At 55.5% G+C, this 17,408-nt stretch overlaps 1 protein-coding gene across 1 annotated transcript; it reads left to right on the top strand.

Annotated features, from left to right (window-relative positions):
- Positions 1–237: 237 nt before the first annotated feature.
- LOC119111468 (zinc finger protein 345) lies at positions 238–10,507 on the top strand. The gene is made up of 9 exons (XM_037235285.1): positions 238–512; positions 1,394–1,661; positions 1,953–2,110; positions 2,528–2,734; positions 4,029–4,137; positions 4,827–4,955; positions 5,490–6,407; positions 6,898–7,002; positions 10,400–10,507. Exons 1-9 carry the CDS (start codon positions 238–240, stop codon positions 10,505–10,507), a joined length of 2,277 nt encoding a protein of 758 aa, XP_037091180.1.
- Positions 10,508–17,408: the final 6,901 nt, after the last annotated feature.

Genomic DNA, 17,408 nt, shown 5'->3' with positions numbered 1-17,408 from the left:
GCGATGGAGGAGCTGGAGGCCGACTCGCGTCGCTACTACTGACCCGTCTTCCTGCGCTGTCTCATTAGGACGTGACGTCCAGCGCGATGGAGAAGCTGGAGGCCGACCCGCGTCGCTGCTACTGACCCGTCCTCCTGCGCTATCTCATCAGGGGATGACGTCCAGCGCGATGGAGGAGCTGGAGGCCGACTCGCGTCGCTGCTACTGACCCGTCCTCCTGCGCTATCTCATCAGGGGATGACGTCCAGCGCGATGGAGGAGCTGGAGGCCGACTCGCGTCGCTGCGTGCTGCTGACGCCAGTCAGCGGCAATCAGCTGCTGCTGACGTCAGAGCTGGTTAGCCTGGACGGCGTGCGACTGCTGTCGTCTCAGGCGCCGCAGGCCGCCGCCACCGCCGCCGCCGCCGTCCGACCGCGCTGTCTAGTCTGCAGCGTCGATCTCTCAGCCGAACTCAAGTCCTGGAACGTGCACGACACCCGCACCAAGGAGACCAGCCTCACGCTGCACAAGAGGTGGGACCGCTCGTGGCGCGTGGCTGCCGCCTGTGACTGCGCGCACTACGTTCTGGCGGTGGCTCGCTTCCTTTCGTCTGGGATTTCTCTTTCCCTGGAAGACCTGCTGTGACAAAGGCCATGTCGTGCCTGTTATTTTGTGAATGGTTGCCACCTACAAGCCACTGTCGCTGTGGCAATGATCAGCTTTGCACTGAATGAGTGCATTTTTAAGCAACTGATTAAGTATAAGGAAGTTAATGTTGGCATGAACTTGCCCTTACCTCTCTTCATTGATGGGACAAAATGCTTTTAATAGGACTGTCATTTGCAAGAGAATCAACAGAAAGGCATCAGGGGACATAATGTGGATATAAACAGGGGCACAAGCTGCGGCCGCGAGCGCTAACAAGGAGATATTTCGCCTGTAGGCTCTGTATTTGGCGTACAAAATATGACTGTGTTGGCATTGGAACAATATTTAAACTGGCACTTCTAAAGCTGATGCTGCAGCTGCCCTCACATGTAAAAGTATTTAGAACCCGAGTACATATGTGTAATGCAGGACTGCTTGTGCATACTACAGCCAGCTTTATTTTCTCTCTTGTATGCCACGTTGCCACACTAAAGCGTGATTACATTGCGACTGTTTTCGCGCGGATGGGACTGCTTGTCACAGTGCCATCTACCGACATCACGTGGTGTGGCCAATAGGAAGAACACCATTGTTCTCATATGGTGTCGCCAGATCGTTTACCAGCCAGTTGGTGGCAACGGTTCGTGACCCGTTTGTGTCTGCAGCCCGCCTTTCCTTACGCCATCGTGCATGGCAGCTGTTCCAAACTGGCGTGTATGGTGCCCCTCAGATGCGCACCCGTATTCATGGGCGCGCCATTTTCCAGACTGTCGCTGATACTGAACGAGGCCGTGGACGAGTGCAGCGAGTTCATCTGCGAGACGTGCTTGGGCCTGGTGAACTTCGTGGACGAGTTCGAGCGTAAGGTCCGCATGGCCGAGGCCGACCTGCGCTCCAAGTTCTTGCGGACGCGGCGCGGAACGGACGGCGGCGGTGACGGCGGCGATGGCGGCGGCGGCGGGGGAGGCGGACAGCCGGACGATGATGTCAACACCATGGTGGTGGAGCTCAGCAATCCGTCCGACAACGACCAGGTGGGCGGCGTCACCGGACCGGCACTGGGAAAGGTGCGGTAACACCGCCGGTCTGGATAGGATCTCGAGCAAACACCCGGAGAGGCGGCCGGGAGCGGCAGCCAATGGTAGACCGGCTCCTTCCAGGCCCTCTGCTGGCCGCACAGGTCTCTCAGGGCGCCCGCTTTATCTCAGCACAACCGTGCCATGCTAGCACAATTTTGGTGTGGAGGAGCCTCTGGCTGCGGCGCCTTGTCTTTACGTGTGGAGCGGCGAGACATGCCCTCAGTGCTGACCGTTGGACGACCGCAGGAGGACGAGGCGGCCGAGGACGACTCGCCGGTCGGCTCGGAGGCCGGCGATGACTCGGCCGCGGCCGGCGTCTCGCAGGACGCGCCCTTCCCCTGCAGCGTGTGCCTGAAGTCGTTCTCGACCAAGTACGGCCTGTCCATCCACCAGCGGGTGCACTAGTGAGTACGGCGGCGGCCCTGCCGCACCAGTGCCAGCGGAAGATGTCAGGAGACAGTGGTGCGGCGGAGGACGTTCGAAACCAGCGGTTCTGAGTGGGGAATGGTGGAGCTGTTCTTATTTAGGCAGTGGTGGTGTCCACTGTTATATTACGTGCTCCACGATCAGTACCCGTGCCACGATGAGGGCATGCAATGTAGAAGTCTGAAAAACTGCTGGAGCGCTCTCTGTTTGTTTTGTATTGCGCGTAACATTAGGCAAACGGGAGAGGTTGCGGACCTCGTCTGCCTGTGCCAGGCCCATGCCCAGCCTGTCACGTGGTGTGTGACTCGGGCCCGCTCCCACTCCGTCACGTGGTGTGTGACCCGAGTCTGTGCCTATCCCGTCACGTATGTGACCCCGGCCGGGTCTGCCCGCAGTGACGCCAAGAGCAACGTGTGCGAGTTCTGCAACAAGGCATACCCGACGCGCGCCAAGCTGATGAAGCACGTGCGCGCGCACACGGCCGAGCGCAAGTTCCAGTGTGTCGAGTGTGGCAAGCTGTTCCGTGCTCAGGATCAGCTGGCCGTGCACGCCAAGTTCCATAGCGGCGAGCGGGCGCACGTGTGCGACTACTGTGGCAAGGGGTGAGTGCCACCGGCCGCCGGCGCCGTCTGCCACAGCTGACCTAGCCAGGCTAAACGCTCGGCGTCGGCGCCGGGTTCACGCGAGGGTTGTGTAGGAAACAGGACGCTGTTTAGAGGACCCGGGTTTTGTTTTGCGTGCAGTGATTACATGTTCGTTTTGATCCGGCGTACCTCCCAAGCTATGTATTTCGTTGGACCGGTACGTTGAAAAGGTTGCCATTTGCTTTTTCACTTGCTTGTGCGTTGCTGCTCCTTGGGTTGGAATAGTGAGCAAGCCCTTAAGCTTCCGATTTTCGGCATTATGAGTTCTTAAGCTGGTAACAATCGACATACAAGTATAGTAATACCATGAGGTACTGGTTAAACGAAGAGATCAAATAGCATTTCGAAGGGAACGCGAAATGCTTCCAGTAGTGTTCATTGTGCTCAGGTGACTCATGACCGTGAACACCGCCCGACGTTGGCGACTCGTGATCGTGAACATTGACTGACGTTGGTGACTCATAACCGTGAGCGTTGCCCGACATTGTTGACTCGTGATCGTGAACACCGCCTGGTGTTGGTGACTCGTGACCGCGATCACTACCTGACGTTGGTGACTCGTGACCGTGATCACTGCCTACCGCTGGTGACTCGTGACCGCGATCACTACTTGACGTTAGCGACTCGTGACCGAACACTGATCCGTTAGCGACTCGTGATCGTGAACACTGCCTGACGTTGGTGACCCGTGGCCGCGATCACTGCCTGACGTTGGTGACCCGTGACCGCGATCACTGCCTGACGTTGGTGGCTTGTGACCGCGATCACTGCCTGACGTTGGTGGCTTGTGACCGTGAGCACTGCCTGACGTCGGTGACTCGCGACCGCGATCACTACCTGACGTTGGTGGCTTGTGACCGTAAACACTGACACGTTGGCGACTCGTGGCCGTAGTCACTGCCTGACGTTGGTGACTCATAACCGTGATCACTGGCTGACGCTGGTTACTCGTGATCGTGATTACCGACTGACGTGGACTATTGTTTAAAACATTCGTTAAGCATCTTGGTATATTGAAATGTCAGTTATTTCCAGCATCAGAACTCGAAACGCTGTGTGACCTGTAAATCCGAAGAGGCTCCAGTTTTCTGGCTGGGCCACACACATAATGTCCAAAGGAGATCAACCTTGATTTGCGATACGCCGTTGAAACAACTTTACCTTATTGTTGAGTTGGACTTGAGCCTGTGATTTCCTGTACACCCGCCATCAAACAGCGGCACGCTTAATGTTAGACGCCGGTCCTTTTCAGATTCGTGCAAGTGGGTGATCTCAACAAGCACCACCGTATTCACTCTGGTGAAAAGCCCTTCTCGTGTTTGGAGTGCGGCAAATGCTTCAAGCGCTCTGACGAGTTGAAGGTGGGTTTATGTGTGACGTTGCTGAGCGCTGAATCTGTCTCAGGTCGGAGAGCTCAAGCTGCGGCTGTCCGAGAGTGGGTTGTGAAATGTGGGACTACTGAGGATGTGCTGGTTTGTAGTTTTAATTTCAGGTTCCAGGATCAGGCAAGCGGAGTGTAGATAACCAAGAATGCTTAGATGTATATGGCAGATGGGTCTAAAACAGAACGAGGCACTTGTCTTAACTAACTGCAGGTCCGAATCTGTTTGATCGCACGGGTGATATTCCATTTTAGTCACAAGTCTGACATGAATGCTGTCGTTTTCGTGCAATACCCAGGCAGTGGTGTTGACTGATCTATCCGGCAAAATATGACGGTCGGGCACTAAGAATGGAGGCGGAGTATTGTTCACCGTGCTATAATGTACGACTGACAATGACCGACAGATCCGGAGGCTGCTGCTCCGACGCGCCGCATTTTCCCAGCCTATTCTGGTGTCCGACATATGGCGTGTGTCAAAACTTATAGTCGTATGACGTCTTAACAACTATCAGCGGCTGAAAACTTGTCAGCGTTTGGATGCAACTCATCCTCACACAGGACGTTCCCCCACTGGCTCACAGTCGAGGAGTACGGTAAGGCGCGTGGTCTTGTGTGGCCCTGAGGCAACCCGACCTGACCTGACCGCCACGTGACCCCGCACCGCAGAACCACCAGCGGTTCCACACGGGTGAGCGGCCGTACAACTGCGAGTTCTGCGGCAAGATGTTCACGCAGAGCGGCGACCTGCGGCGACACCGGCGTATCCACACGGGCGAAGAGCCCTACTCGTGCGAGGTACGGCGGCCGGCCGGGGCAGCCCCCCCGCGTCCCGGGCCGTTGCGTGGGCCTGTAGACGGGGCGGGGCCGGAGTGGCGGTCAGCGCTGGCAGCCCTGTAGCGGCGATGTCTGGCGCCGGCTGTTGCGATGTGCCAGTCACGATTGGACTGTGTTATGACCGGCGTGGCGTGATTCGAATGACGCCGTGGGTGTATCGGTATCAGGTCAAAGTTGGACTGTGTTATGACCGGCGTGGCGTGATTCGGATGACGCCGTGAGTGTATCGGTATCGGGTCAAAGTTGGATTGTGCCGTGTGTGCCGGCCTCTGCTGCTGTGTCAATGTGAGGAGTCTGAGCCGTGGGAGGGCGCCGCCCCGTATTTGTTTTGCCGTGGCGTCGCCAGGGACTTTGACCCCGGCTAAGTCTCCCCTGCCGTGCCGGCGGCGGCATTACCGGACCGTGCCGGGCCAGGCCGGGGAAAGGGGGGGGGGGGGCTGGGCACCCGGCTCAGTCTGAGCAGCGGGTAGCAACAACGCTTGTCCCTGTTGGCAGTTCTGCGGCGTCCGGTTCCGGCGAACGGACCAGCTGCGGGCGCACGTGGGCATCCACACGGGCGAGAAGGGCCACATGTGCAGCCTGTGTGGCCGCGGCTTCTCCTCGTCCGAGCTTCTGGCCAAGCACACCGTCTCGCACACGGGCGTGCGGCCACACGCCTGCCCGCACGCCGGCTGCGCCAAGTCCTTCTTCCAGGCGGAAGATCTGGCCAAGCACAGTCTGGTGCACAGCGGCGTGAAGCCGCACGCCTGCGAGTTCTGCACCAAGCGCTTCGTGCGCGAGGACTCGCTCAAGGTGCACCGGCGCGTGCACACGGGCGAGCGGCCGTTCTGCTGCGAGGACTGCGGCCGCATGTTCATCTCGCAGAGCTACCTGAACTCGCACCGACGCATCATGCACACCAACGAGAAGCCGCACCGCTGCCAGACGTGCGGCAAGTGCTTCCTCACGCGGACCTTGCTCACCGTGCACACGCGCTACCACACGGGCGAGCGGCCGTACCAGTGCGACCAGTGCAGCAAGTCCTACATCCAGCAGGGCGACCTGCAGAACCACCTGCGCACGCACACCGGCGAGCGGCCGTACGTCTGCAAGGAGTGCGGCAAGGCGTTCGCCTCGCGCTCCCAGATGGGCGCGCACGGTCGGCGCGTGCACGGCGGCGCGCGGGCGTTCGCCTGCGAACAGTGCGGCAAGGAGTTCGGCCAGGCGCACGAGCTGCGCGCGCATGAGCGGCAGCACGCGGACGTAGCGCGACCGTTCGGCTGCGCGTTGTGCGGCAAGACGTTCGCGCAGCAGGGCTTCCTGCGCAAGCACCAGCTGACACACGGCGAGCAGCCGGCGCCGGCCGTCGAGCCGATGGTGGAGCTGTTCGTGATGGACCTGCCGGTGGCCGGCCAGTCGGCGGACGGGCAGCAGCTGCTGAGCATGTCGGCGCACGGCGCGCTGCAGCTGCCCGCCAGCCAGCAGCAGCAGCACCCGCAGCTGCAGCAGCAGCAGCAGCAGCAGCAGCAGGCGGCGCTGCTGGAGCAGGCCGGTGCGCAGCTGGCGCCACACTGACCGAGCCCTCGGTGCCGGTCGGCCGGCGACGATGGCGGTTGTGCGCTGCGGTCCTACTGTGGACGGCGGGGCGCCACCTCTCAGGGGCGGCCAGCGGCGGCGCTGTGCGCGCGCCGCGGTCACCGCCAGCCAGCGTCGCGGTCACCGCCAGCCAGCGTCGCGGTCACCGCCAGCCCGTGTCGCGGTCACCGCCAGCCAGCGTCGCGGTCACCGACAGCCTGCGTCGCGGTCACCGCCAGCCCGTGTCGCGGTCACCGCCAGCCAGCGTCGCGGTCACCGCCAGCCAGCGTCGCGGTCACCGCCAGCCCGTGTCGCGGTCACCGACAGGTCGCGTCGCGGTCGCCGCCAGCCGGTGGCCGAGGCGGCGATGTTTTCCGTGACGCGCGTCGCGGAGTGTGGTGAACGGGCGGACGTGCAGCTGGTTCATTTCGTCATCCCGGACGGTGTGCGTCCGGTCAGTGCTCCGTACAAGCGTGGGTGGCGCCACGGATCACTGGCATCGCACAGCTTCGCACTCACAATCATATCGTATCCGTTGCGACGTCTGTGCATCACAGCGAATGTCATTTGTTGTTATTGTAGACATCGTAGTGAGCATGCGAACTCGGTGACGGCTATGCAGACACTGTTGGTCCTCAATTTCAGCTGTGTTGTGATTTGACCCCTTACTTGTGTTAAGTGTGATGTTTTCCTTAAACTTTGGAGGAATAATAAGGTGTACTATTTGACTGGGTATGTTGGAGACAAAATTATTCTCTTGATGCGCAACAAAAGTAAGTAATGACGCCTGACGCAAGTCGAATGCATCAGCGCACGGCACCTATTGTCAGATAGGTTGGAGGGCCCATGGCGCTCACCTCTGAGGGGAACGAGGCCCCTTTGAACCGCTTTCTGTGCCTCAGACCCCTGGCTGTTGTGGCCCGCCCCTGTGAGCAGTGCCTCGCCTGCAGGCTCTTGCCGCTCTAGCGATGCACGTGGAGTTCATCGGCTCAGGAAAGATGAGAGTTCCATGACGAGCAAGGCTCTGTCCTCGAAGGAGCCACGATATAGAGAAGTTCGCGCCCCAGAGGTCTCTCGCGGGGACTATTCGCCGCTAGTACCACTGGCACTTCGAGTAGATAGGGCCAGGGCTCCGGAACATCCGTCTCCGACCATCCTAACGGCTCCCTGTGCTCTCGTGCTGATGGTTGTTGGCATGGCCAGGGTGACCGTTCTGCATTATTCGGTGGCAATTGGGGAGGTCCGGACGTGGTCGTCCGAAAATAGACCTTTCTCTAGCTGTGCCGCCCCTGTTGGGCAGAGCTGTCACGCAGTCTTCATTTGGGGTGTTCGCTCCCTTCTTTACATCCGCCTTTGTTGCCCGTCGCATGGAAACAGTTGGCCGTCTCCGAGGGCCTGGTGAGCTCGTAAATGTCTGTAGGAGGGATCGCAACGGCACCACTCCCTCCGATCTGATAGGCCAGTAGCCCTCGCGTCCCCACAGTATTGTTTAGATAGGTCGCGGATTTCCGTGTATTTTCCGTGTGTATGTTATGCCGAGTCATCGTAAGACTGCTAGCGGGCCTCCAAGGAAGCGCGAGCCATGGGTACAAATGCTTATGATTTATCGGCACCGGGTAGGACTTCCGGTAAGCAACCATTCGCCGTTGCGCCCCAGGCCGGTCTGGCGTGCGGTTCAGCAGCACGCCTCGTGGGCAGCCCGTCGGGTTGTATGACACTTTTCGTCCGCGTTCAAGGCTCAGCGGCGTTTGCGTGCAGCAGTGGCGCCAGCTGACCGTGCGAATGCATGGATTTCTCTCCATCTGTCACCTGGTGTCAGGGGGAGGGGGGGGGGGGGGAGGCGTACCCCCGCCATTGGGACGGACCGTTTTGGCACGGACCGGAACGGTTATTAAGATCCAAAAGTGCTCCAAGCGTTGGGGGAGGGGAAAATGCGTGCTGAGGGCCGAAAGGGCGCCTATTTGTTCTGCAAATATGTCCCGAAGTCTACTTAGAAGGTATCCGGTGAAGAACAAAGGGACGTCATAATCCCCTGGACTGGAAGGGCACCCTCCGGAGACGATACGCCCCAAGGGCAAGAAGAACGCTGCAAAGAATAGGCGGGTGCGTCAACCATAGTCAATCATAGAGGGGCGCCGGCCCCCCCCCCCCCCCAACCGCAAAGATGGTCCTGCGGTCTGAAAATATGCTTCGAAGGCTAGAAGGATGTGCTGGAGCCTGGATGCCCCCCAACCTGGAGGGGCGCCCCGATAGCCAATGGGAGGCTCCTGACGTATGAAAACATGTTCTGAAGGTGAAAAGAACCTCTTTAAGAACAGAAGTGTGTCCGAATTTCCGAAGCGTCACCACCTGGGCTCCTACAGCACCGGTGAGGTTTGAAAATGTGTCTTGATGACTAGAAAGACGTCTTAAGGAACAAAAGGACACAATCTTGAGCACACGTCTCGAGTGCTCAAAGTGAGTCCCTGGGGTCTGGCAATATGTCCAATGTTTAAAAGCACAGGCAATACCCGGACGACTCACCCTAGGATCTGAAAATGGTCAATCGGGCCAGAAGGACACTCTAGAAAGACATTGTGGCCCAAATTATGGAGAGGCGCTCTCGGGGTACTAAAAGGGTGTGCCGGAGGCCTGAATGTCACGAGGGCGATAAGAAGGTCCTAAAAATAGAAGGGCACCGTAAGGATCCCAGAGGAGGCCTTGGATGTCCTTGGTGCTTCGAATGGACGCCCATGGTGTTTGAATAATACATACGTGCTATCTTCGGGAAATTCAGGCTTCAAGACATGCATGACACAAGACACACAAGTTTCAAGACAAGACATTACAGTTTCATAGGCTCCCGTGCGGCGTAAGGGAACTTGTGGCGCCTAGTATGACAAGGGAAATCGAATACGTCGGAGGATAAAACTCCCGCCTGTGTGCTGCCGGTAACTCAGCTTCATCGTGAACCACGCTGATACGATACAAAGATTCGCTCCCGCACGTCACGCTGAGCCTAACATTCTGGTAGTTCAGTGGGGGAATTCCGTCCCACCACCGCGACAACATGTGCCCTGGGGCTAAAAAATGGCGCATCGAGCATAGCGTGATGACAGAAAGCACACTGCCAGCTCAGGCGTCGCGGGGCTCTCTGTGCAGCCTTTGCGCTTCAAAATACAAAATAATACTAAATGATAACATTTTGTAAAACTTCACCTGCCACCCAAACCATGCGTTGGTGCCCCAGAAGCGGGCGGCGTCCCCCAAAGGATGATAGTATCCCCCTGCCACGGAAAGGCATTGCATAGTAATTTCTATCGTCGCTATCAGTAACGAGCACCTGAGCTCTGGCCAGAACTGGGGAGAATGCAGAATGTGACGCGAGGAACCAGGTGGACAGAGCGCGACTAGCAGAGATCAATACTAATCATGCCGCGTCACAGCCCATCATCGACACCACCCTGACGTGTACCCGCCAACACATCACCAGGACAGGACACCGGGACGACGGCTGTCTCAACGCGGAGGAGGAAGAGCCGCCAAACAACGACGGTAGCATCCGAAACATCCTTTTGTCGATCATGCGGCACAGCGACGGCGTCCTCAAAAGACACATTGAGACATCACCAAGCAGTGCGACCCACATCTCCAAATATGCCCAAATCGATGTACCTGACTGCGCCGCCACCTGCATCACAAATTGCTTCAGACGAACGGCGAGAGACAGCTTCTTCAGTGTATTGATGGGTGGAATAACTGACCGAGCTGGATGCAAACAGATGGCAATGGTACTTCGGTGCGCATCCTAGCAGGATGGACTTCGGGACATTCACGATGATCCTGTTCGCTTCGTTGGTCTGCTCGAAGAGATTGACACTTGCTGCTCCAAACACGACAACGAAGACGACGACGACGACGACAACGACGATGACGAGAGCGTGGAGGAAGAGGACGATGATGTGTACGAGACAAGATGAGTGAAGTCAACACCAGCAGTGTCATTCTGAAGAACATGCATACCCCGGATTGGTGAACGGCTTAAGGAATGTGATCAGCTGCGGGTTCGGTGGAGCTACTGCCATGGCCAGTCAGCTGTGGGGGCAGCAGCTGAGCTCAAACGCGACAACGACCTCTGCGAGTTTGTCACCGCTCGATGTATGTACTTAAGTCGTGCATCAGTACCAGCTGCAAGCAGCAAGACATTCGAGAATGGCTTGATATCGTAGAAGACATCACCACCTTAGTCATTCACGGAAAGCGCGGCAGAGCCTTGAAAAAGGTCAAGATAGTCGTGCCCAAAGAAAGCCGGGAGACACTTATCACGCTCTGCGTTACGCGCTGTCTGGAGCGTCACGGGGCAGTGACGTGTATCTGCCAGTTGCTGCCAGCAGTGGCCCATTGCCTGACGAAGATGAGCGCGTTTTTCAGAAGCGCGGAAGAACGCGCAGGGACTGATGCGTGCAACCGCTTCTTCAGAATTTCTGACGGCACTGTAGGCGCTTGAAGCTGCGACCTCTGTGGTGCGACCAGTCGCCCACGCAGTCAAGGCCAATGGCGTGGACGTTTCGGAGGCTGCAGAACGCATCGTTATCTGCGTCAGGCTCCTGCAAGGATGGAGAGAGAAGCCAGGGGAGAAGTTTAGATTTGTGTTGGACAGGGTAGGTGAGGCAGCTATGTTTCTGCTTACGCCGTGAAAACTAATGGGATCGAGTCCCGTGGCTTTGTGTTATAGTGAGATCATTGCTAACGTCATTACGAAAAAACGCTTTATGGTCTCCGAGATATGTTTCGAACAATATTTTCAAAGCAAACAAAAGTTGCAAGACCGCGAAACCGCTAAAAAGCTTTTTCGGAGTCCACAAATAGCGGACTGCCCATACGTCGAATTAAGCGCTATGCTTGAGAGCAAGTCTTTTGACCTCGGCGCATCAGCTGATTTTTTTAAAGGACACGTTGAATTATTTATTTTGACTCTGGTGAGCGTGTCGAGCAGTGGACAACGATCGGCCGGTTGTTTTTAGCCCGCTGGGACGTGTGCGGCGCTCTTCTCTTCAGCCGGGCAGCAGGTGCAGCGGCCCGCGGGGCCGACTGGCTGACCGGCCGCCGCCGCTCCAGAGAAGCTGATTCGGGTTATGGCAACGTTATCAGCTCGACCGGCCGCACCGTTCGTCGCTTTTCTAGAGCCTGATGACTGCTCCAGGAATAGCGACGGATTTACTGCAGTCATGTTTAAGATGTGTATTTGACTTGTAACACGAATGACGCATCGATGTAAAGAGCATTCGATGTAAAAAGCATTCAATGCAAAGACAAAGACGAAAAATGCCATGTCATGTTTGTCCGCGGACGCCCATCTTCTCAGTTATCGACTAGTGCAACAAACTGCATACAAGGTTATCAGTTTGCGCGCTCGCAATCTTAGGAGCAAGAACACCGATAGCCGGGGTGTAGTTTACCTAAAACCGAACAGCATTGGCCGGTGCAGATCATACCAGACGGCGGGCGGCGGGCGCACGAGAACGACCGGCGTGAAATAGTGCTTCCGAAAGTGGATTTATATCAATTCGTTCCCTTAAAAAATAAAACTGGGGTGTATATTTCACCGTTGGATTTGGAGGCTGTCCTCTGAGCAGATTAGCAGTTGTAGCAATACGAAAAATAGAGATTATACCTTTGCTCTTCCAGTTTCATCACCAAATTCCAGCCCCAATTCCCGGTGCTAAAATGGCAATCCGTTGATTTGATAAATATGGCAATTGCACAGGTGAAATATTAATTAGAATTGCCTACTAAACGTACAAATTGGTGTCTTAAAGCGTCCAACTGCGCGTCTTTCTGATGCGTCATCATTTTTTCGTCCGGTCACTGACCACCACTTTGTGTTAGCCGAGGGACTGGCGCCGCACGGCCTACGGAGATTGCAACGTCAGGTATCGGGGTTTGTTTGAATACTTGCGAGCGGGCATGTGCACAGCTATGTCACAAATATTTTCCCTCATCGATTCTGAATAAGGCTGCACATTCCCAGGCCAGCTTTGGTAGGCTAAGTTGGAACAAATTTTTGACCGCATTATTTCGATCTACAGTCAGTGTTCATGGCGTCATCGACACCTCTGCAAAACCCAGAATAAAATGTTTGCAAAGTTCTTGCTTAAGTTTAAGTTCAAAGTTTAGGCGACTTGGCGACAGGTGGAAGTGTGTAATTAGAACGTGTTTGGGGGATCGGATATCGCCGTGTGCCCGTGTTTTGGCTCTTCGTCGTCGTGTTCTTGCACATAAGCCTGTGCTTTTATATTGTTTACTTGTATTCACCTGCTTGGTTATGGCGCTTTTCTTCTAAGTCTAGTCTAGTTCAAAGTTCTGAGTTCTGTCGGCTTAGAAAGAGTGTGCTCAGCTACCGTAAAATGAAAAGCGTCGGTGGTTTATTGTATTCAGTCCAATAGCACCCGCTTCCTAGACTTTATTGATTTCAAAATAGAAGCAGCATTGCATGTCCCACGGCTTCTGTTTCAAGGCCAGGTGAGGTCAGGGGGCAGGGTTTACCGTGCCGACCATTGTTGTTCGTTAAAACTTCGTCGAAAAGTTATACTGTTGACCAATTTTACAACCGGATGGTAATGTCGGATAGTTTTAGGGAATGTTCCACATTTGAACACGTTGGGGAATTATCATATCAGATCTGATGAAATAATCTCTCTTATAACCACTGGTCTGCTTTTATGTGTTGAAGATTGCTTTAGACAATTTCACTATTTAATAAATGTTATTCAATACGCCATCGCTTGATTACGTTATGGAACGTCGTTGTGACGTCATGTCGCCGCCAGACTGGCCGTATCAGAATTGGCACTGTAGCTGACTGGCTGATTCACATGTAATATTTCAACTTTTCGAGAGGTGGCGATGTGTTGCTGCAGCGTGTTTGTGGAACCGAATATCGCCACACGCTGTGTTTCAGCTCTTTCTCGTCGTGTTCTTGCATATAAACCCGTCACAAGTTATATTTGCTCGCCCCTTTAACCACCTGCTCGGTTGCAGCGCTGCTCTTAAATTATTCGATCTCCGGTCTTATCTCCGTCATGAATCGTACCACTGCCCAACTTCCCGTAGTACGTAGCACAAAACGTGAATCGTGTTCGAACCTTGCTCTCAACGCATTACATTGACTAAGGGCAGCTGAATCCTCAACGCCAAAAATAGCGCTGGCTTACGCCAGATAACTCGACGATCATATTTGTTACTGGCCTTGAGCACTACATGGCCAATGAGGTGCCAGTATTCACGTAATGATTGTATAGCATCATCCAAGCCTGGATGACCTTGGGATAGCCTGCACAACAGTCTCAACAAATTTACGCGTGTCAAGCTAAGCTACAGGGTTTTCAGTGTCAAGAGGGCAGGGCTCTGAAATGCACGAAATCATTTTCAAAACGGCCATCTCAGTTCAGAGCCCCTGCAGGTGTGGAACAATCACCTTAAAGAAGTTGAATATAAAGGCAAAACGGAAAAATCGCGCCGCTCGAAATCGAGTGGGTCTAATCCGGTGATTTGTTTTTTTGGGGAAAAACCCTTTCACTATCAGGGACCCTTTCTCAACCCTGGGTCCCCCCCCCCACCCAATTTGAGTGATTAGAACCAACTGAAAGAAATGCGATAGGCATTGATTTCGGATGAAACTAAAGAGCCGTGGTCGCACCACCAGCGATCCCTGAATGACGGCGATGGCGGAATGGAGAATAATTTTGATTATACTCTAGTCCAGATGACGCTGCCAACGTCTTGCCACAGCACTCGATATATTTATTTCTTGGTAGCATCAGAGTGTAGCCCTAACCTGCGACAGCTGCAACTGTCGCGACTGCCGTCGCCACGACAACTGGCGTCGTCATGACTAGGACACAATCCGCAAACTTCGTGTGTCGATTTGGTGGTTCAAACGCGTTGCTTTCGAGCTTTGGATGTACGGCTGGGTACGTGCAAAGACTTGACAATCTGCTAAGGGCTGTCGTCAGCAGCCACTGACTAGAGGTACTTCTTTTCAGCTGTTTAAACCCGCACATCACGGGCCTGAGGGCTCAAAATTGGTACCTCCATCAGTATGAATGATGCCTATACTAACGAGCCTTTGTGAGTCCCATGACGAACGCCCGAGGCCATTTACCAAGCATTGCTATGGTTGAGTTTTGAGCCAGCGTTGAACTAAGAGCATGTCATACTCTGTTTCCCAGAGCCAGTGCGTCTCGAGAAAGGCCGCCGTGTTACAAATAGTTATTTTATCGAAGGTACATCCACGTAGGGGTTGTTCTGCGTCAAGTTGTACAACAAAAAACCCACACGCAGTACACAGAGATGCACATACTCGCATATGTGAAAGCAGTTTCAGTCAATAAGTCATTGATTTCAAGCTGTCAAGAATGCGCCGCGAGGGGGCGCGGACGGCCGCCGCAGGCAGCCGGTTCCACGCGGCGGCGGCGCGGTGCGGAAAATGCCGCCGGGTGGTGGTCAGTCGGACGCGTGATAGATGAAGCTAGCCGACACCGCCCGAAACAGCCCGAGTTCGACGTTGGGAAGACTCGACACGCCTCACGAGTGGAGCACCCAGTGTAGTCGGAGATGCGGGGACGTGCAGTGTGGTCGCTGCGGTGGACACCACTCGCTAGCCTGGCTGCGAAGTGCATCGCCCTTTGCACCTTGTCTAGGTGACTCTCGGCCGCTCCACCCAGATAGACAGGCAGTAGAGTATGTGGCGGAGGGCATGAATTTGGACAAGGAGCTTCAGAACCTCAGAGTGAAGTGATGTCGAATTTTGAACAGGGACACGAGGATTGCATTATGGCGCCGAACGTGAGAGGAGATGTGGGTTCCCAAATGGGTTGGTGGTCGAGGAGTACGCCCAGTGCCTTCACTGAAGCTGATGGATGGATGTCTGTGCTAAAGATGGTCATGTGGAAGTTGCCGATCTTTGTAATAGAGAGTCCGGTGCCAATCAGCGTGAGGTCCGTCTTTTTGGGGTTCATTTCAGGGCTGTCTGGCTGAAACCAGATTTAAAGGCACTGAATGGACTCCTCGACACGGGCTTTCAGGTTGGACAGGCTGACGACATCGAGGGTGGCGGAGTTGAGGAGCTGGGTGTCATCGGCCTGAGATAGAAGGCGGCCGTAGGGTAGGAAGCTGGATAGATTGTTGACGAAGATGAGGAACAGGATTGGGCCGACAAGGGATCCCTGGGCCACCCTGTGGGATAGGGATGGGGTAGCCGAACCACCAATGACCACCTGCTTCTGACCGCTCAGGAAGTCCCGGAACCATTCCGAAGACATCCCGCGCTATTTCAGCTTGCTCAGGAGGATGCCGTAATCAACGTTGTCAACGGTCGTGCTGAGGTCAGTTGTCGTTATCAACGCAACATGACCGTTGTCGACAGCCCTTCCAGCCACCCGACAGCGTCGATCAGGGCGTCCTTCGTCGAGTGACGTGGACGGCAAGCATATTGCGATATTGTCATTACATGGTTGCCAAGGAGGTGAAAAGTGAGCTACGAGCAGACGGCCTTCTCGCTAATTTTCGACAGCACAGAGAGAACAGAAATAGACCCAAAGTTGTTCAGGTCTGATCGATCACCCGACTTGAACACCGGGATGACGCACGCAATTTTCCAGACGGGCGGAAAGGTGCGTGATGTGATGGAAATGTATGTGGCAGCTGAGCATCGATTATATGGCAACACTTTTCCACCGCATGGAGTGCAACGACATCCACTCCGACAGAACTCGACGCGCTCATCTTCCCGATGGCTGTAGAGAGCTCCGGTAGAGTGGCTGGGTGTAGGGAGAACGCCGAGACACGGATAGGTGCGGGTGCGGTCCAGCCGGGAGCGCACCCGCACCGGCACGCACGGCTGCCACGTCCGCAGCGATGCGGGGGCCAACGGCAGCAAAGTGGGCATTGAGTGCGTCCGCCCGGGTGTTCATACCGTAATCGGGTATGTCGCGCCCGCTCCTTGGCTGCAGTCCGGACTGCTTGAGGCGTCTCTTGAAGTCTTGCCACCCTGTCGGCAGACCGCTGCACAGGTAGGAGCGTCGCGCGAGAGTGATCAGTCCCTTCACCCTGTGACGGCACCGCTGTAACACGCGGCGCGCCAGTTTGGTACGGCAGCGCTCCCAGGCCTCGCGGGCGCAGTCGTGCTTCTCCATGGCCGCGGAAACTTCGGTGTCCCCATGCAGCCAAAGACAGCCAGAGCGACGTGACGTCACGGCGATGGTCGGGCAGCGCGTGCCGGCCGCGACATTCCACATTTCCTTAAATGTGGCCACCTTGTCACCGGCGGTGCCAGAGGCATAGAACGATTCCCAATTGGCGAGCAACAGACTCAGGTTAAACGCGTCCCAGTCGGCGCGTCTCCACGCTCGCACGGTGGTGGTGACTGACCGTCGACGCTCTCTGGGGACGGCAGCGCGGAGCAGCACCGGTCGGTGGTCCGCCACAGGCTCGGGGAGAGCCTCGGCGGGAGTCCCGGAGACCGGTTACATTGGTGACGATCAGGTCTAACAGCGTTAGTGTCAGGTGGAGGTGGATGGGCTTAACGACCAGCTGCTGTTAGAGACTCATATCTCTCTGGATGGTCTGGAAATCGCTCACATCGGGGCCGTCCGGGTTGAAAAGATCGATATTCTAAAAGAAGTCTCCCAGTGCGAATACAGGTTTTCCTCAGGGTAGATCAAAATCATTGAGAAAAATGAGAAATGCCACGCGGGAGGAATCAAAGCCACTGTATAACGCTTCGTTGAATTCGCGTGATAATAGTCTCATGCTTGTACATTTATTTCTCGTAATAGTGTTTCAAGCTTTATGTAAGTTGTGAAGTGTATTTGCAAGGAA

Source organism: Pollicipes pollicipes, unplaced genomic scaffold, assembly GCF_011947565.3.
Source record: "Pollicipes pollicipes isolate AB1234 unplaced genomic scaffold, Ppol_2.1 Scaffold_7261;HRSCAF=8764_pilon_pilon_pilon, whole genome shotgun sequence".
Taxonomy (NCBI): Eukaryota; Metazoa; Arthropoda; class Thecostraca; order Pollicipedomorpha; family Pollicipedidae; genus Pollicipes; species Pollicipes pollicipes.
This window is presented reverse-complemented; position numbering and strand designations above follow the sequence as displayed.

Coding starts and splice junctions, on each gene's coding strand:
- LOC119111468 (XM_037235285.1), top strand. CDS start 238: ATGACGTCCAGCGCGATGGAGGAGCTGGAGGCCGACTCGCGTCGCTGC. Junction 2,735..4,028: donor TGCGACTACTGTGGCAAGGG/GTGAGTGCCACC, acceptor GGTCCTTTTCAG/ATTCGTGCAAGTGGGTGATC. Junction 6,408..6,897: donor AGTCGGCGGACGGGCAGCAG/CTGCTGAGCATG, acceptor GGTCGCCGCCAG/CCGGTGGCCGAGGCGGCGAT.